Raw genomic sequence first — 20,587 nt, forward strand, 5'->3', positions numbered from 1 at the left:
TACGATACATTTGTTGATCTTTCCAGAAACATTCGATGTATCTTTAATATGTATCGTGAGTTCTACATTTTTAACTTCTTCCATATTTCATTTTTCTCAATCCTTCGATTTTCTAATTTTCTAACGCGAAACGGATAAATAGCCGAATAACACGGCAATGTGTTCCAGTGTTTCTTTCGCGCTTTCTTTCATCGTTTTAAAATCCATCTTTCGATGGAAATTTACCGCAAGATCGCCAGAAGCATCATCTTTGTTCTTACATTTATATCCTCATATTATCGCTGATAATGTGAACGCTTGTCAATCTACTCGCAAGCGGAACGCAAATACGCTTAAGCATTGGTTCTCTGATTGCCATCTTCGGACAAAGACCCCATTGTTTCACATCGTAAATTTGTCTAGTTGCGTGACAAATCTCTTTGGCGAATCTCTTCGGACATATTTTGATACTTGACATTCTTGGAAATCTCGAGAAATATTTACGGATAAATGAATCTTTGGTTCTCAAAGTTCCAAGAAATCTCGAATTGTTTTACCCCTTGGGACTTATTCCCCTGTAATAACCAATTATTCGAAGTTCCATTTCTTACATAATTCCGTGATATGAATACATTTTATTTTATTTATCTCTGAGCGCTACGCGCATTCTGATCCTGTACGATCTTACACCATTACAATTTCCCATAAATGCATGTACGTTCGCAGTCTACGATCTGTGTGTAATTGCGGAGGAATTCTTCTCCTACGACTTACTGAAACGGACAATTAGATGTAGTAATTAAAAATTTCCAGTTCCACGTCTCTGATCCAGATGACGTTCGAACAGACCGTCGTCCGTAGCTCGTGTTTCTAACGATTCGTTTGACGTACAACTGAAACGTTCGCGATCCAATGTATTCATTCAATAAACGACACTCAACGCATGCGTGTTTCTTAAGTATGCGACGTTCGACGTGCAGCTGACGAGTTCAATGAATTTAATTAGATTCAATGCGTGTCCGTCCGATGTATCATCGAATGCGAATAAATTGGCAGAATCTTCATTACATATGAGACTTGTTGCGTTATTAAAGGAGGATTTATCTTGTAATTTTATGGTGAATTATTGGGTTATTTTTTTAAACATTAAGATCATTAATCATTAGATTAACGACCTATATGCGCAAATGCGGCATAAAGAACTATAATACGCTGTATTATATAATAACGTTATAGCGTTATAGCTTTCTTTTGTAATAATATACCGATATGGTATAAAGTGCCTCAAAGTAGTCCAACGTAAATAGCTTTGATACATATTTCCTGATCACGTCTCTAGAATCACTGAATTAATCCCTAATAAGCCGTAACAAAAACGAGAGGATTAATTTTAATGGAACGTTGTTTACGCCACGAGGCGACAACGATGCCAATAACGATTTTTATTTTTAACATGGCCTTTTAAATTTTATCGTAACAATGATTACGATTTTATCAACAATTCCTTTTCTAATTCCCAATATTATCTAAATCACATTTATTGCGTGTTCCCGCCTTTGCTCGATCTATTCCTTTCATAATAATATTCTATGTATAATAATCTTCAAATTATCGTTAAAATTGCTGCACAGTACATATCCGTATCGTTTATCGCCTGCAGAGGGTTAACGAGAGTCAAGTTGCCCCTGCTTAAGTTGCATCTCGGAATCATAGTAAGAATAAACATTATTCAATGTCGTCTGACGCTTTCTAGATGGAACCGATCCGTAACAATACCGATCGGAGATTTAAATAGAAGATCGCAACGTTTAAACGTAGCTCGACCATGGCGATTTAATTTGCGCATCGGTTAGTTAGGCGATCATTTGTGAAAGTATTCGTCATAATACTTTTTAATAATAAATTGTATTAATATTTACTAATAATTGAAATTAGAGTTATGGATACAGGGATAATCTTATTTTATTTATCGTTATAAATCGACCGTGCATATTTATATATTTATAGGAAGTTTGAAAGCGTAAAAACCTGGAGAACGAACATAATAGAACAAGAATATATAAAACGTGCAAATTAGGCCACCCAGTATAATGTTTAATAATAAGGTGTATTTTGTTAATTGAATACTGCTTATAGAAAACACCACCGTAAGTGCCAAGAGACAAGTTTTTCAGTATGAAGAGAAAATTTATGTATCGATATAGTGCAAATCCATGAAAAACGAAAGTATATCCGTAGAAAAGCCTGCACGTGCCACCTGTTAGTTGTAAAGAAAGCTCGATGTTCCATTCATTCATGGCATAGACAAAAGCCAGAAAACAATCAACTAATGTTTGTTCATGCTTGTATTTTGTTCTCTATAGGGGCAACATCGTGACATCATCTTTTGGCATTGTTAATAATATTTGGAAAGGAAAATGGCCTTTAAATTCTATATCACAGCATTCTTATCGGTATGCAGATCATTTTCCAATAAAACATCGAAATTTTTCAATTCTACCGCTTACAGTGTTTTCTACGAGCGCTGTTCGATTACGTCGATATAAACGTGAAATTGCGTAAACGTCTACCGTCTATCTGTATGGTTTTAGTTTAGTTTTGAAAAATGAATCATCAGCGATGACTCACTCGTCTAGCAGACGTTGAGATGGCGCGTCGTATAATGGGATCAATTGATTCTTTCCAATATATAAACTAAACTGGCACAGAGATAAACAAGTGTCTACTGTCTATGTCTATGTAAATTCCGAGTACCTCGATCTAAATCTACGTAAATTCCTAGGCACGCGTTCTAAACGAGTTTGATAACATTTATTTATAATCGCGCGTACTTTTAAAAACCAAACGGTAGGACAAACCTGCTGACACAATAACGATCGTAAAACAGATATTTGCGAGTGCAACCCGCGCGTACATTCCGTAATTTCCAATGCGGCATTCTTCAAGCAGCAGAGAAAGAGATAACAACCAATCTGCTTAGGAATTACGCAATCGAAACACATTTTCCGATGGAACGTCATCGTGGTCAATCAAAGTCCAATAAACTGGAAACCATCGATCATAATAAACGAACATGATTAACATAATTCGTTATTCCTCGGTCTAAATCTCCGATTATCGAACTTCGTTAACTCGAAACAATTCCTCTATCCTTTTCGTCGCAATTCATTTTTCCGAAACCAAATTTAGGTTTCGGAATGGTTTGCTATTTCTTTTTTTCTTTTTTCTTAATTAGCTTTCCTCGCTTCTATTTTGGGTTTTATCAGTTTCGTGAAATCGAGTAGAAGAAGGAGAAGATCGAAGTAAAATGCTATGCATTTTAAAAACGTTGCGACTAAAACGTAAACCTGGCCGACGTATTACATGGATCGAGTATCGCGTTGCACACGAGTATCGTTTTGTGTCGTCATTATGCAACAGCGCGTCAATCCTGTTCCATGTTGGTTAAACATCGTTGCTTTGTCTTTGACGTCTCCTCGCGCGTACGCAACTATTTAGAATTACTAGATTTTTCGACCAGACATACGCAGCAGCCAATTGAATGCTATTCCCAAAGATATTCCGATTAAAACGTATTAAAAGTTGTGTAGAGGTTGTTGGATGACTTATCAAAATTCAATGCAATTAAGAGGTGTGGTCGAGTTGCCGGATAGTTGCCACCTCGTCGATTTCGATGGCCTTGAAATATCTTGTCAAGGACATCATTGTGAACAACTTTTTCTTATACATATATAGGGTGGTTGATTTTAATTTTCGAGTTACACGCAAAAGTATGTTCGGTTGCCATACGTAGTCTAGTCGGCTTTAATATTCGAGCTATACTGAAAAGTATGTCATAGTGACGCGTAAGGAATGGAAAAAATAACGAATATTCCGCTCACGGAATTCCAAATAAAAAGGAGTGGATAGGTTTCGGCTACTGATAGGATAGCGGTATAAATGAGTGATTTAAATTCAGTGACGTTGATAATGAAAGGAAAATACTCAGATAAATTCGTTCAAATATACTTATTACAAGCATATTTGGTTAGCGTAAAACACACTTCTCAACTGTACAATAGAACAGCAGTACACATATGAAAGCAAACATGCTTTTGCTTATAACTGGAAAACTAAAACCGACCACCCTATATACGTATAAGGAAAAGTTGTTTAAAATGATAACATTGAGAATATATTATATATAACCAATCGGTACGTAGAATAAAAATTTAAATAAAACAACGACGTTTTGATCGACCAAACCTTGGTATTAAATACGTATGAGTCTTCAAAAATACATAAAACGCGGCAGTGAAAATTGCGTTTGCAAGTGAATGCTTAATCGAAAGTTGGACGTGAAATCCATTCGTCATTTCTCTTGGTGAAATTCTTAAATACCGAAAGAGCGTTGAACCCTCGATACGTGGATATCTTTAACACTATTTACGAAACTACAGTGTCAAAAGGAAACACAACCGTGGTACTTCGATCATTCACATATTCATCTTTTTGCTTCGTAAAAAATATATCTACAGGCACGAAAATTAATTTACGACTGCTATAAGTTTCAAAACAAGTCGCTAAGATTAACGGCTCTTCTCTTTAAATCTACTTTGATCTATATTGCGCGCTATCTCTATGTGGAATTATGGCACCAATAAAATAAGTATATAACGATGAATGATGGTTGTAAAGTTACTCCCTCGGATATCTGACGACTTTCCGATAGCGTGGAATTTTTAAAACCACGAATGTACAATAAAAAATATAAAAACACGTAGCTAATGAGAAATTTCGCATAACCGAGCAATTCTCTCTCGCAAGAGGAAAATTGTCTAATCTTACGATTAAATTAAGAAAGAGAATTAATATAAATGATTCGCGATACAAGGTTTCATGGATTAGGCTATTAGATCAAGCAGCGATGAATTTATTTTTTACGAGGAAATTTTCCCAGTAGTACACAGGGAATACCAAAATTGTTCGTGGTAATGTTTTCGTCTATTCGTAACAAATGGAATATCATCGATCATAATTTAAATATTCAGTTCGTCGTATCATCGTGTACTACTGCGCATAATTATTTATCTAGGAAATTGTTAGTGGGAAGAAGTTAATGGGATTGCTATCTGGGAGGAAGTTATATAGGAAAATATTATTTGTACAGGGAAAAGTTATTCAAAGCGATGACATTGACAATATATTTTAAGAACATCGAAATGGGCGAGGAGATCACACTTCTATCGTCATTTCCTTAATAGCGATGTATCGCAATAAGCATGTTCTCTTTTCGTAAAATATTGATGAATAGTTGTGTAAGTCGCTCTTTCGAACTAGCAATTATCGGGATATTTTATTGTCGCGTATGAAAGAACGTGAGAATGGAAATACGAAAATAATGAAACTTGGATCGTAAATTAAACGAAAGATTAGTATCTTTTACTGAATCGTAAGACTAACATTAGGCATTCACGTGTTCCGTGATCTAGAAAATGTGAATGGAGTAAATCAATTCGACCTTCGTTTGAGCAATTAATCCTTGAAATTTAGCTGTTTGAGAAATTACACTCACTGTTAACGACGTTCCTTCGAAACAATAAAAATGAGATTAAAACGATATTTTATGTTTAAAAAAACTAGTTCAGTTTTAGTTTAGTCTGAGTTAAATTTAAAAATTAATTGCGTTCCTAAAAGATAAAAGAACGATATGCTTTGTGCTAGTATTGGAAAATGATTTATATGTATGCAGTCCAAACAGTACATTAAATAATTTGTTTTCGTTTCGTTCCATAGATTTATTATTCTAACTCTAAATAACAAACAACGAACTACTTGCAGAAGATTATTTTCAGAAAAATAAGATATCGCATGCGTCATATGCTTCACCACTTTGCCATTAAATTCGCAACGAATGAATAAATTAAATAGAATCTTCCGTTACATAAAAATGAACCGTACTTGCTTAGAATAATTGATACCATAGAATTTCTAATCTGCTTACCAGACACGATAGAATTACTCTTATCTTCCTAATGCTAATTATTGGCGTCGAACAGGAAGGTCTTATTTTTGCGATAACGAACTCGCTGTTACAGTAAAATTCTCGTTTCTTTTTCTATTTCTGCCGGTTTCTTTCTTCCTCCTTCGAATCTCCTTTTTTTTCTATGAAACCTCCGATAATTTGCTAAACCGTACCACCACATTACCATTTCGATGCTTATGTAACATTCGATCCTCCATTTTCCAGTGTCACGTACCGAGTTATTTGCATATCCTGCCATAGTCGTTGACACTGTGTTCGCTATCGTATAAATTATAGACCTTGTCTGATAATAAACAAGTGTGTTTTTAAATAATGTCAAAACAGTCTTGAAGATTTAAAAAGGATTAGTTTGTAAATAAAACTGTGTATTCCGTTAGAAGAGGGCACATAGAGGAAATTAAAATCGAATTTATAAAATTAAACAGTATCGATAAATCTTTCAAATCTGAAAGAGAATTAGCTTATGTTTGAAAGCTAGCACGTTCGGATGAAATTAACTCTAGCTATTTTAAAAAATATGAAGCTTTCCATAGCGACTCACAGATTTGAGTGTTGTGTCTTGCAAAACGCATGTTGTACGAGTGCAGGCCATTTTCCTTTGCAGTGGAAGAGAATAACTAAGAAACTTTCCGCGTGAAAATCATCTTGAGCAAAATTGACACGAAAATCAATAAAAAATTTTTATATTGAAAGATAGATACGAAGCGCCGTAATCATAGCGCCATGAAGTTGCGAGAAAGTTCAGATCGTAATATCGAGAAGGTACAGATGAAAAGGTCAGAGTAATGAAAGTCCTCAAAATCAGTGTCTTTGATCTATCAGATTTTACGTCTCTGAAAAAATTGATCTATCGTTAATCGAACGAAAATAAAATTTCTCCGCTAATACCTTTCGTCGTCTCTATCTCTTTTCAATTTTTGTTTGTTTGTTTGATTTCAACGAAGCAATTAAAATAGAATCGCAAGTATAAAAACACGTCGAAGATTGGAAATTGATTGCAAAGAAGGATTGAAATTACTTAATTGCCTTTTTAGAGATCGCTGGCACGCACATTTCCTCTTCGTTGTGCTGCTTGCAACATGGTCTGCGAACGACCACGGTTACTGGCTGAAAACCCACAGTAATATCAATCTTTTCTCATCGACTTTTCGCCCCAAAAATATTTCTCGAATCAAGATCTTGTAGTTTACCAAATTCTCCCCCGGAACGTATCCGTGCTCCATAACGTATCGAAAGAAATTCGATCGATTTACCAATGATTGTAATTGGACATTTTTAATAAAACAACACTTTCGAAAGAAACTGAAGTTCGTCGAGATCGATAAGAACTACACGAATACCAATGTCTAGTCTAAAATCACGATTTTATATTTTAAAGAAAGTAGAAGCTTTGCCAGTTTTTACCTAACGACGCGATATCATAAAATCAACTTTATTCGAAAGCGAGGAATTCTAAAGATGATAATCAGACGATAATAGCGTCAAATTCTAAATTTTCCGTTTTGTTATTCGAGACGCGATAAGAATATTAGGAGGATTGCGTTATTTTTAATCGAACTTTATTCAGATTGTGCTGATTATAGACCTTTATCTTTTCTGGACAAAGTTTAATTAATATCGCGCAGTCTGTAAAATTCAGGACAAACATGTTGATAGATGCGTTGGAACTTGAAAAAGATCGTTTATTAGCGTTAATAATACGCTGAAGCTGTTTTATTCTATTTCGCAGCTGAAGACATTTTACTTGAGAGAAGATATCGAATCAGAGATGTAAAAATTTCTAAATGAGATCAATTTCCCTGACGATATTAATGTAGATTAAGGAAATCACGAAAATATATCACATATATAGATTAAATTAATCAGATTGAAACTCTAGTTAAAGTACTTCAACACCTTTTCAATTGCAAGGATCTCGATTTAAGCAGCGATTATTGCTTATCACTTTTACGTTTGAAATAAAAGAGAGATTGTCGTCTATAGATGAACTGTCGATATCAATACAATACTTGACATGGAACTTCTTAAATCTCTATCTGTGACGAGAATAAATCAGATTTGAACTACGTAACGACAATGTAGAACTATTGCACTACGATTCCGCTGCCAATGTGATTTTGTTTAAATAAAGAGTTTCAAGGTTCACCGCACTACTTCTTCCCCTATTACGACGCGAAGTTTTGGCACGACGCGATACTCGATACAGTGCATCGTAAATTAATTCTAAACAAGAACCACGCTACATCGTCGTAATATAATTGTATTTGATCTACGTAACTCTTTCTCAAATTACTAAAACATTATAGAAAATTAGATGGACAGGATGTCCTGCACTTTAGCGTATAAACTATGCCAGTGTGTCCTGGCTGGGTAAAAGTAGGATTAAAATGTCATGTGGCGAAGAGTCCATAAATGCGCCGTTAAAAAGTTATGAGAAAAATATGAAATGCGATGTGTACGTCAATATTCTTTTTCGTAGTTTAGTCTAATATAAGACAGGATACGTAACATTCATGAGATATATTGATGCATACGTCGTACATACGTTTATTGTTTTCGTGTACGATGGCAAATGTACGCTACGGTCTTTCCTTTCATTTTTCTTCTTGTCATTCAACAGACGAGATTGCGCGAAAAAGAAACGCGACGAAATCGCCATAAAATTCGGTTTACGATAAATTCGACGGCACAGCGATATCAGCTTCGTATTGATAAAAGCGGATGGCGTTTCGAAACGTAAATACGTATAAGCATATCTAGCTTTCGTACTTTTGTTACAACGTTTTAATCAAACATTTATGCACTTTTCGTTACATGACATTTTTATCCTGTTTTTACTTGTTGGACACACTGGCAAAGTTTGCACACTGAGCTGCGCAGCACCCTCTCTACTTGTATAAATAATTAATAATCGAACATAAATGAAACAAAGACACGCAGTTAACTTGCACACTTAACATTGCAATTTCTGATTTAAACAGACCTTATATCCTCGATCAAAGAAAAAACGTACGGTATTGAATATCGTAATTGCCCCGATTCGTCTCCAATAAAAGAACAAAGGGTGAAACGATATAAGCGCACCTGCATTTTCACTTTCGGTCTTGCTAATTTAACTTTTTATTTCAATTCCTAATATTCAGCAGATGTATCGATCAGAAGCCAACGTTACGTTAGAGGTCTCGATGTTTCGAGTGCTACCCTAGTTACTAATAAAATATCAAAGCTGAAGAAAATCCAGATACGTACATATTTAGTCCGCGTACGTTTGCACAACATAATTCACGTTATTCAAAATCTGCAGATCCCGGAACACGAGAAATGGTTACCTCGTCGGACAGTTTCGGTACCGCGGTCGACTCGTCCTCGGTCTGGTGTACTCGCGCGCGCGACTCCGACTTCCTGCCGTAGCACTTGCATATCCTGCTGAACAGCGACCTGTTTTTCGTCTTCATGTCAACAGCCTTGACCCACTGATCCGGTTTTATCGATCAAGATGAAACTCGTTGGACACCTGTTCCTCTTGACGCAAGCTACGTTTGACTGATTGTTGGCCGATCCTTGTCTCGCGGCACATGGATAGAATCGGAAAACGCGTCAGATAACGTATCAACGCCGTAGTCCAGGCTCTTTCGTCCGCGAAGAAAGGCGGCCGCGTGCGGACTCCATTGCGCGTGAGCGGAAGTTTTCCACGGTCAAGGCGCATCGCCATCCGAAATTCGAACGTTTCAGCGGGGGATGAGCGATCAATAACAGTCATCGTTATACCGGATTCTCGCCCTGAATTTTATTCACCGAGTTTTATGTCGTTGCAAGAATGATACGATTTCCTTGTGTTTCTGCGATTAATGCCTCGACACGCAAATTTCTTCAATTCTACCAACGAAGATGATGGAAATTTTTATTTTCGTAGAATTCGTATTGCAAAGTTTCTTTGGAAAATTTGAAATTATTGTATAGATATCGCGATCTGAATAGATTTCTCTGATCAAATACCTAACTGGTGAATTTTTCTTCAGTTTATCTATGAAAAGGATTAGACTTTGCTATATAATGAAAAATAATTACGATGAATTTTCTCATAAATCTTACTTTCTGATAAATTAATGCATCGATTATAAGTCTACCGATGAAATTAGAAATTCTGTTCGGACATGATTACAGTAACGAATCGGGTAGCGCCGAAAGAGTCGAGGATATGTTCTGATCGATGCTTAGGTTTGTAAGGTGCTTAAGAAGAAGATTAATTGTTGCGTAGATCGATGGGAAAAATTGACTACCGAGGGTTGGTAGATCGACATTCATAAGGGGCTACGCACGATTATTTTATAAAAATACTTTTATCCGGAGATATGATTTTCGTAGAATATTCCTACAAAATTTTCCACTAAATCTTCTTAAAACAAAAAAGTCATAATATTTCAGATCCAACCAGATAATCAAATATACGTCTATGAATATATTCTATGTTCATTTCAAATGCAAAGAAATAAAGTCGTTATGGAAAAATCCGATGGAAGAAAATAGAGTATAAGGTATAGAGTAGGCATAAGTGTTTCTAAATGTCGCGTCGTTACATATAGATACACGGCAGACGATGACGGTATAAGAAGAAAAGAATAAATAACGGAGTTCTTCGACACGGTGGCACGAGGTCATAAGAATTGCGGATGATCGATTTCGAAGGCCCTGATGGCCACCACATGTGACACCGCTAGTGCAATCATTAAGAATGTGATTTTTAGAGAATGTACGATACAGAGCACGCGTGATACATCGCCAATTTTCATCTCGGCTTACTGACCCGCATCCTCGCCGCGATCGTTTTCAATGAACTCGTCTCCAATTACGTCAGTCTACCTACCGGTGAATTAGGGATGATGACTTTAGATCCCAAATGCATTATGACGAATGATATTCAGCTGTGATTTCTGCTCTTCTTAAGAAAAGGAATCGTAGTTGGAAATTTTGTCTACCGACGAGATTTTTTATTTTTATTTAATTTTAGAGAAGAATTCGTAGTTAGATATTTTTCTTCATTAGGACGAAAGGGAAGTTTTTGATGATTTCTAGTTTGCAAATGGATTATAATTATATTATAATCGCGGTCGCCAAAAGGGACGCGAAAACACGATTGTTTCGTAATCGATAGCCTCCAAACGTGGGCATTCTCGGCATCGTGATCAATTATTGAATCGTCACCGCGTCCTATTTTACGGAAAACGAAGGTTTTCTTAACCCTTTCGAACCTGCATATGAGCCCACATGCATTTATTTATACTTGATACTCACATTTATATTTATGTCGTCAAATTTGAAACAATCGCTATTACCTAACCGCTTAAAACAAATTTGCTCGAATTTTCTCAATATCGTACAAATGTTCGTTATCGTCGAATTTTTTGTATTAAACAACTTTATCTAAATGAAATTTATCCGAAACGAGAATAGAATTAAGAAATAAAAGCTAATCTTCTTCTGACCCTAATACATTCTTTCCTGCAAAAATTTAAATAAAAGATAATTATCAGTATTTATTCATATTTTATATTTACAGAACGATACGACCGTAATCTATATCGTTTGCTCATAAAGAAGCAAAATTCCGGTTACAGAGAATTAACTCATCTCGCTTCTTCCAAGAGATTAACAAGTCCCATTCCCTCGATTTATTTTCCATGGTGGTTCAAGTTACCGGTCGACTCGTACAATTAGCGAGCTTTTTCGCAATAGCAGTATTGGGCCACTTACGCAACGATGGAAGAAATTCAAGGTCACAAACCAGGATGGACGAACAAAATCAACTCACCTTCTGATCGATCTGCTCTTGACTCCAGTTAAGGTCACCCGGTTTATTCTCCGTCATGATCCGGCGTCACTAAGTCAACGACGACGACGACGACGACGACGACGATCACAATGACAATGGGACGAGAGAAGAAGAAATTGTTTCCTCCTCTTTGAAAATTCGAAGAGAATGAGTCGAAGAAAAGCACAGAGAACAGAGAGAGAGCCCGAGTCAACAGAGAGGCAATCTCGACGCCTCTTTAGAGATCACTAAAGACTTACATCACGCGATCCACGAGCCCTACATCGAAATCTACATCGCGTCTAGAAATACAAGCGACTCGCGTGCGAACCGGGTGTATTTTGGGAGAGGCGGGACGCGCGAGCGAGCGCCGATACTTCGACGGGCAGCGAATGCCCCTTTGCTCTTTAAATCGTAATTATTTACTAAGGGAATTTCTTTCGGTTTGTGTATATGATACGAGAAATTGTTAGATAAACGATAGAACGATAGAATGTTAATTATTTGCACTATTAAAAGAGATGGATTAAGAATTTTGCGATTAGTAAGGCAAGACAAAATTTTACAAATATGAATTACACGTTCTTTTCGATTCATAAAGATATCATTCTTTTATAATTTTATAATCAACTCCGTTGTAATAGTAATCAAAGTTGATTTTGTGTTTCTTGCTTACTTAATCGACTTAATGACTAAAAGATAGATCCAAAGATTTTTAAAAATAGAGATAATCATTCATTCATAAAGTTTTATAAGAAAGCCAGGGCATAACGTTGTGGCGGTTTATATTTAAATATTCAGACATAAGATATAATCAAAATAGATTCGAGTTATAAACGTTTATTTCATGAAAGTTTCCTGTCTCGCCATTAATTATCACGTCTTTAAAAAATATATTTGATGACATAAAAATACAAACGTGATAAGAGAAAAGTACTTCGAATAAATTTACTGTTCTTGATCGGTCAATTTTTCATTTTTATATGACGATTATTTTTAACAATTATTATCACTGTTTAAAATTTTATTTTAAAATTAGTTAATCAAAAATGTCAGGATGGCCGAGCGGTCTAAGGCGCTGCGTTCAGGTCGCAGTCCACTCTGTGGGCGTGGGTTCGAATCCCACTTCTGACAATTATCTTTTATACACCTACATTCGCTATTAAATGTTATCAAATTCGACAAAAAAGATTTATTTTTACTTATTTTTCAAACAAAATAAAATCAATTAAAAAATTACACTATCTGAATAGTTGTTAATAATTTTGTTTCTCAATGTGGTGTTTTTTAATTTCCTAATTTCATTAGGGAAGTTGAATATTACGTATTATTTTATTATATGTGTATTCGAGGGAAATTAATAGTTTGTTGAAAAGGTAAAAATGACTGAGAAAGATATTTTTATTTCGAAGTTTGGAAGTTTAAACTGATATTCTCGTTTTCCTGTTATGTCTGAGGCTTCCTGCAATTTCCGGTTACGTGCAAATTGTATTAGCATGACGCATATGCATAATTGTATGCATAGGTTTTACTTTTAACGTAGAAATGTTAAAATATGATGTTATATATACGTGTGTAAAGTTCATTTTTGACAAAGGTATGAGATAAAAATAGATGAATGTATGGATAATTGAAACATTTGAGGTCTAAAATATAGGATTCATCTTCAATCTTTAGTTCATTGTGATCGAATGATCTGTTGTTACGATCGTGATTTGTAACTTGAAACTTTACTCCAGCGTGTTTATAGATACCTATAAATTATTCCATTCCTACTTATGTATATAAACAATAATTATATAAATATTACAGTACAGGGTTGATAGTGACACATAGTAAATATAAACATTGTAAGACTATTTTAATACCGACGCGTAAACTGACGATCATAAGATATATCGTTGTTATCAAATCTTGTAGGATTTCTAATATCTTAATAACTTAGCTATCGCAATAAACGAATAACATGAATTATTATTATCATTACAGATACATATGTTATGTGACATAACGAGGAAACATAACGATAGAAAGTACAAGCAAAATTGCAAAACGGATAACAGTTAATTGTCAACATGGCGGATAGTGATTTTCTCATTACAATTTCAGGTCCCGCTCTATCATTGTTGTTTTATGAAAATGTTCGCAGCAGTGGGAGCCAGGTAAAAAATATTTTTTTGCTTTGTCGCCAATAATGCCTTATCATTTAACATGATGATTCGCATTTAGATTATGAAATATAGCGTCTTAACCTCAAAATAATGTAAGCTAATGAACAAGGAAATTGAAAACATTGAATTCTCCGTATTCTAGATGGGCTTTTTGCTAGGAGAAACACTTGAATTTGTTAGGAAAACAGACACAGATTTATACAATCAAGTAGAAACAGTGAAAATATACAGTAGTAAGTATATTCAATAGCTGTTTTATCTCAATGACGTAAACATTTTTCTTTGTCCTATAGTAAAATATTTTGACATTTTTAGATATTGAAGCTGTTGTAACTTGTCCATTACCAGATTCTTTACACAACTCTATTGGCAAAATTAATAAGGAAAAGTTAAGGGACTTTTTACGAGATAAGAGTAAACAAGTGATAGGTTGGTTCCACTTCAGAAAAGATGTAGGATTGATACCTACATTTAGGGACAAATTATTGCATAAAGAATTCTCGTCATATTTTTCCAATGAAAATGGTTGCAAAGAAGAATTTTTTGTTACATGTTTATTAAGTTCCTCAACGAGTAGTGAAAAGGGAACATACAAATTTAAACATGTCTTTTTAAGACAAAAAAAATGGTATGTTTTGTAATTACAATAATTTTTGTACAATGTTACTTTCTAAGAGTTTTGTTTGTATAAATGATCTGATTATTATAGGACATTTGAACCAGTTCCTTTACGAATAAGTAACTTAGGAAGTAATTCATTTGCACATGAAGGTTCAGATTATAAACCTACTCCTACCAAAAAATCATCTGATATGCCAGATGTATTTGCTAACTTTATAGACTCTTTAAAGTAAGTTTGAATATGATCTTATAAAAGTATTATTTTGACATTTTGCATCATAGGAAAATATTCCACATTGTCGTTTGAAATTATTTATTTTTAGTTTGGACTTAACGAAGACGTCTGCTGTTGAATCTGCTATTACTATACAAAAAGCAGCTGAAGAGCATTTGAGTCAATTAATACCAGACTTATGTAAGTCTGATCTTGAAGTAGCAGAGCTTGAAAGACAAGTTAAGGAATTCATGCTTATCAAAAAGACAAAAGTTAATAGTAATTCAAATAATGTAACTGATTCCTACGAGTCTGAAAAAGATGAATTTACGGACGCAAGACAGAAATCAGGAAAAACATCTCCATCCAGAATTGAACCTTTAGATGATACTTTTCAAGAATCTCGGACAATAAAGGACCATTCTACTGCACCTGTACGTGTATTGTAACAACCAAACTGTTTTCTGTATATTTTCGTAAATTTACTATTACTTTGTTTCAGAGTCAAACAATGACTGCTCATAAACCGAAGAATTCAGCAATATGTACTGAACAGAATGTTGATCAAGGCAAATCGAGGAGGTCCACCACAAGTATAATGAACAGTCCGAGTCAAGAACCGCCGCCTATAAATTCCGTTTCAGAAATAAAAGTTAATGTCACAGAAAATGTATCAAGTAAGAACAGACGTTTTTCTAATATAGAATCAGAAATCGTGAAAGAATCGATCTGTAGAGGTGAAACGAACGTAAGTGGTGTTGGAAGAGGCAGAGGTAAATTGCTGCAAGACTACATAGGACTGAAAAAAGCTAGAAGGACTTCAGGCCCAGAATCATCTGAGGCAAATAGTGTACAGAATACTTCCCTTCAAATGTCTTACAATCAGATTACGAAGAAAAAAGCAGACAGTGTACGTAAATCGGATGCAACTAATAATCATTGAATAAAAACCGTTTCCTTATTTTTAATTCACTTCAAAAGCTTTATAACGCTCTATTCGTAGAACAATTTCTACAAAAACAAATCAACCAAGATTTTAGAGCGCTTATGCTACACGCAATGTAAATATATATTTTAAAATATAAATATAATATGAACTGGCCATGTTTGTATTATACGCAGACTGGTCTATTTCTAGAAAATCTTAATCTTACAGAGATATATAAAACGGTATTGTGTCGTGTTCATAGTATCGAATCTGTGCATTATAAAGTGGAGAGGCATCATAGACTGAAGTACTGAATAGTTTTTAATATGCGTTTTTCTGGATGTTCTATATTAAAAAAATGTTCTCATTCGCATTACCACTTTTTTGTTCTATTTTAATAATATATCCAGTATATCTCAAATATTTGCAGTGCCCTATGCTCTTAAATTAATTATGAAATTGAGAAAAAAGTATACAGCAGCATGTTGTTTTTTGTACATTTTTTTAAATTGTGCCATTACATTAAGTATTTGATGTATAAAATAAATACAAATATTTTGAATCGTCGTCTTTTATAAATAACAAATTAATACATATATTAAGTACTTGTAAATAATTAAAAATTCCATAAATATTTCTCTTTTTTAAATAATAATTGTAATGTAACGCGCATAAGCGCAGAACCTCTATCTGTATATAAATATTTCAAAGAAATATTATTACAGTATGTCAGCCGGATTATTTGGAACACCTGTAACCTCCCATATCGTAGCCGCAAGTCTTCTTGAATGTTCTAATACACACGACGATGTTGCCAAACCGAGATGAACACAATAAAGCTCATAAATTCTGATTTTATTGGGAGACAGTTTAGGGAAACACGTCTCCGCTAGTTTTCTACGAAATTGTAAAATAAGTCAAGTAAGAATTCACAAGACAAATATTTCAGTACCGTTAGTACAAACCTGTAATAATCGCCACAAAATATACCGGGTACTGGAAAATTTTTCAACACATGATTCAAATAAACTTTATATTTCACTGGCGATCCCTGAAAAGTATTATATAACAATATATTTAAGGTAGCAATGTTTTGTGGCCTTAAAATTATTTACTTACAGAACTGTCTTCGAACCACAAGAAGTAAGCATAATTAAATGTTGTATCCTTCCACATAACTGATAAATGTCCTTCTTCCAAATGAATTCTACTTTGTTTAACCATGTTCCATATCTATAAAAACAATTCTTAACTACTCTATGTATGTTAATTTTATTTGAACTTCTAATAAATTACCTTTTTTGTTGTAAGAGTAAGAGTTTCAGGATTTGTGAAATCCAGTGTTGGAGCAATCAGTCTATGGGTGGTCCTATCTATGTAGATGAAGTGCACAAGGCCTGGGAACTCTTCTAGATATTTGTTGATGGTTAGGGAAGTTCTCGTAGATTATATAGCATTAAGGATGTATATTCTTTTTATCTAACTTATAAGAAAAAATAAAAAGATAATACAAATATATGAAGATATAATTATGAAAGGATATGATCCAAGAGTAAAGTTCTTGAGTGCTTTTACTTTAAGGAAATCGCTAAAATCATTCAGCTTTTGACGAACGAGTTTTCCTACTGTCGTAAGTACATCAACGCCCTGCTTTAAGAAGCTTTTGTCGAAACACATTAATCGATATAATTCTTTTAAATTATCCATGAAACCAGACATATTTGATTCAATTTGAAGAATGGACTCCGGGTCTCTAGATCTTAATAGATCCATATATTTTTTTCGGATAAATTCCCACTTTGTTTGCAGTCTTCTTTGACACATATCAACATCATTACTAACGTTAGCTCTATTTTTCTTAATCCCATCCAAAGCTTTTTTCATTGCTAAGTCAAAGTTTTCAAATGCAGGTCTTAATTCGTCAATATCTCTTTGAAGTTGCAAACCATTTATAATATTCATATAATGGAAACTATCGTACAATCCTGATGATGTGGCAAGATTAGCCACTTCTACTATCATGATAAGGTTGATACCATCTGCTAATTCAAAAATATGAACTGCGTTAGTAGTATAATCATGTTCGGTTCCAAGTAGAATTAAATTACTATATAAATCATCATCCAGTAATGACAAATAAAGTCCATCATTGATGGAAGATTCTCTTGATCCTCCTATAACGAAGTAACATATTAGTACATAATAGCAATGAAATTATGTAAACATCTTATAGCAGTAAAGACCATACTAAACAAATCTGAAATATCTTCTGAAGTAGGATTTGAAAGCTTTGATCCAAAAGTTATTTGCTCCTCTTTAGACGAATTGTTTACAGGTAAAAGAATATGAGTGCTATCATCATTGTTATCATTTATTGCAGATTGGGTATTCCCTTTCCTTTTCTGATTAACTACCCAACACATAAGCATCATCAGCAATATATCAGAAGCGTACAAATCATGGGCATTTTTACTGGAGTATAATGAAAGAAATTTTTGTTCCACTAGTATCAAGATGTGTACATTGGAAAACTCAGATTGTGCCTTTAATTTGTCACAGGCATCGTGCAACACTTTTAGTATTGATACACCCAAGTCTGTGTTTATTGATAGCTGTTCTATCGCTTCTGTAAGCATACTTTGCTCACAGTTTCTTAAATGCACCCATGCATCTAACAGACATGAAACTAAACTAACTTTCTGCCTGTTTACCTTTAATCTGAAATTAAATTATCATATATATTAATATAATTAACATTAATTGTAATATTATATAGAATTACCCTTCCATTTTTTGAAGTAATTTTTTTTATAAATGATGTTTAAACTTACACTGCAACATCTGGTCCACAAACATGCCTCACAATTGCCACACATACTCCTAATGTCCTTTTCATTAATTCTACTTCATCTGTAGATATGTAAATGAATGTATATCCCATAAATTCATCAAATACCATATTTGTGCCATCATGACATCTCATTGAAGTGTAAGAATTTCCAAACTGAGAAGCCATTACATGTTGGGATGTGACAATAGGTGCAAATAATTGGATTATGACATTTGGATTTAATTTTGAATCCTCATTGTCTACATTCTGTACAAGACATAAATTTGTAGTGTCTTTGTAAATATAATATAATATAAAAATCTTTGTAAATATAATATATATTAGTATTATACAATTTATCTGGAAGCATATAGTTTTATTTTTCCAGAAAAATATTTGTGGAATTGAAACAGTATAAAATATACTTGAATCTAAAGACTTTCAAAGTAGAGATATTTAAATTACTATATAAAGTTTCGCAAAATTTGGTAGAGACCTACCTTGTTTTCAAAAATTAGTCCTTGAATTTTTGCTAATTTTTGTATATGATTCGCGAATTTTTTATTACATTTTGTAAATAGAACATCGTTTAAATGATCGAAGATCAAAATACCCTTCATTTTATAATTTAATAAGAAATACTTCTGTTATTACACGACTCTGTCAATCAATATTTGCTAATACGTTAATATTTACATTCGTGCTGATTCGGTTGACAAAAACATTTTCAAATGACAAGTAACCGCTTAATATTCCCAGTACTCTTGCCTGGTCATTTCGATCACTGTTGTCACTGTGCGCGACTACTTCTAACAAGACTCGTTTAATTAGATTTACGATACAAGAATACGAGCGATGAAGTTGATTACCTACTTTACGTGTCTTTCGATTGTACGTTAGATGTCTCTTAGTCGAAGTCTGTTCTAGCGCATAATTCGAACACTCCTGTACAAATGTTTTATCACAAATATACATGACAGATGATGTTCTTTTGTGTCCTACGTTTTGGGAATCACCTGTTCCCCTTACCATTTTTGCGTCACATGCTACATGCGATTTAATATACTTGCCGATTCAATAGAGCAATGATTTGAGTTAAAACTGGAATCTTCTATCAAATTATAAATAAAATATTCATAGAATAGGATATCCTACAATCGTAAACGGGGTATAGAATTTTATATTCTGTAAGAACTTGGAAAGAATTGCAGAAACTAAAGACAGAAGACAGAATTTGGGTTTGCTTCATTTTTACATATTTAGTTCAGCTTTATACATTAATTCTAAATCTTTGGTTATGTTTTGTGCTGACCCTAAAAGAATAGAGGCGTAATATTGTGACAATTAATGGAGGCAATGACATTCGATACAAAACAATTGGTGACATTTGATTTATTTTAGTAATGTTTACCTTATTTTTTTCATCATATTTTATTTAATAATAAATATGTAGATATTCGTATAACACATGACGATTTTCCATTAAGAACATAATATTATTCATAATCATTAATGCACATTATCTTAAATATTATTATATCTTTTTTACTCATCAATTTAATCAATTTGTCTATTTGATCAGGTTAAATTTGCGCGCGCTCATACATAGGAAAATCGAGCGTTCCTATTGGCTCAAGATATCACAAAATCCCTACCTCGAATGAAATTTGTGGAACAAGAATGCCTCGCGTCAACTCATCATTATCAATACTTTTATTTCGGCTTTCTTTATCATCATTTTTCTACACTTCTATCTACTTCATTTAAATAGAACGTGTTTATTTAATCGCTTACTAATCATCATTTTATGACGATATTATCAGACGATATTCTCGTCATTAAAAATATATTTATCCTTGAACACAGATTTTCTAAGAATTTGACAACTCCGACTTGTAAATAAATGACTTTGTTGCGGGGTATTCAATTTTTCGTTAACCAAAATTCATTGTGCAGATCTCGTCGCTGGCGATCAGTTCAGTGTCGAAAATCTTAGCGATTAAACGTATA

General features: G+C 33.8%; 3 protein-coding genes and 1 non-coding gene across 7 annotated transcripts in view; 2 read left to right on the forward strand and 2 right to left on the reverse strand.

Annotated features, from left to right (window-relative positions):
• The window catches only part of LOC100644228 (hexokinase type 2), a 37,529-nt gene extending 25,484 nt beyond the window's left edge, over positions 1-12,045 (reverse strand). Inside the window, exon 1 of one of the 3 annotated variants that reach the window (XM_003401362.4) lies at positions 11,814-12,045. In XM_003401362.4, coding sequence (XP_003401410.1) covers positions 11,814-11,870 — 57 coding nt within the window. In that variant the 5' untranslated portion in view covers positions 11,871-12,045. Of the gene's footprint in view, positions 1-9,253; positions 9,631-11,813 lie in introns of those variants that run through there. The other 2 variants (XM_003401363.4, XM_048412360.1) reach the window with 2 other exon arrangements.
• An 819-nt stretch (positions 12,046-12,864) lies between these two features.
• Positions 12,865-12,947, forward strand: TRNAL-CAG. Its single transcript has one exon. It is a non-coding gene; the product is annotated as a tRNA-Leu (tRNA).
• A 557-nt stretch (positions 12,948-13,504) lies between these two features.
• LOC100644501 (BRISC complex subunit FAM175B) lies at positions 13,505-16,309 on the forward strand. Its single transcript, XM_012317183.3, has 7 exons — positions 13,505-13,729; positions 13,803-13,975; positions 14,127-14,217; positions 14,300-14,612; positions 14,694-14,834; positions 14,929-15,253; positions 15,322-16,309. Exons 2-7 carry the CDS (start codon positions 13,889-13,891, stop codon positions 15,760-15,762), a joined length of 1,398 nt encoding a protein of 465 aa, XP_012172573.2. The 5' UTR covers positions 13,505-13,729; positions 13,803-13,888; the 3' UTR covers positions 15,763-16,309.
• Positions 16,303-19,551, reverse strand: LOC100644106 (Hermansky-Pudlak syndrome 1 protein homolog). 2 transcript variants are annotated; one of them, XM_012317184.3, is made up of 8 exons: positions 19,078-19,551; positions 18,579-18,844; positions 17,996-18,465; positions 17,291-17,921; positions 17,044-17,182; positions 16,867-16,980; positions 16,713-16,798; positions 16,303-16,644 (listed from the first exon to the last, which is right to left on the reverse strand). In XM_012317184.3, exons 1-8 carry the CDS (start codon positions 19,195-19,197, stop codon positions 16,467-16,469), a joined length of 2,004 nt encoding a protein of 667 aa, XP_012172574.2. In that variant the 5' UTR covers positions 19,198-19,551; the 3' UTR covers positions 16,303-16,466. The 2 variants fall into 2 exon arrangements, with proteins under 2 accessions (XP_012172574.2, XP_003401408.2); XM_003401360.4 differs by having other exon boundaries at positions 17,044-17,188; positions 19,078-19,542.
• Positions 19,552-20,587: the final 1,036 nt, after the last annotated feature.

Source organism: Bombus terrestris, chromosome 15 (assembly GCF_910591885.1).
Source record: "Bombus terrestris chromosome 15, iyBomTerr1.2, whole genome shotgun sequence".
Lineage (NCBI taxonomy): Eukaryota > Metazoa > Arthropoda > Insecta > Hymenoptera > Apidae > Bombus > Bombus terrestris.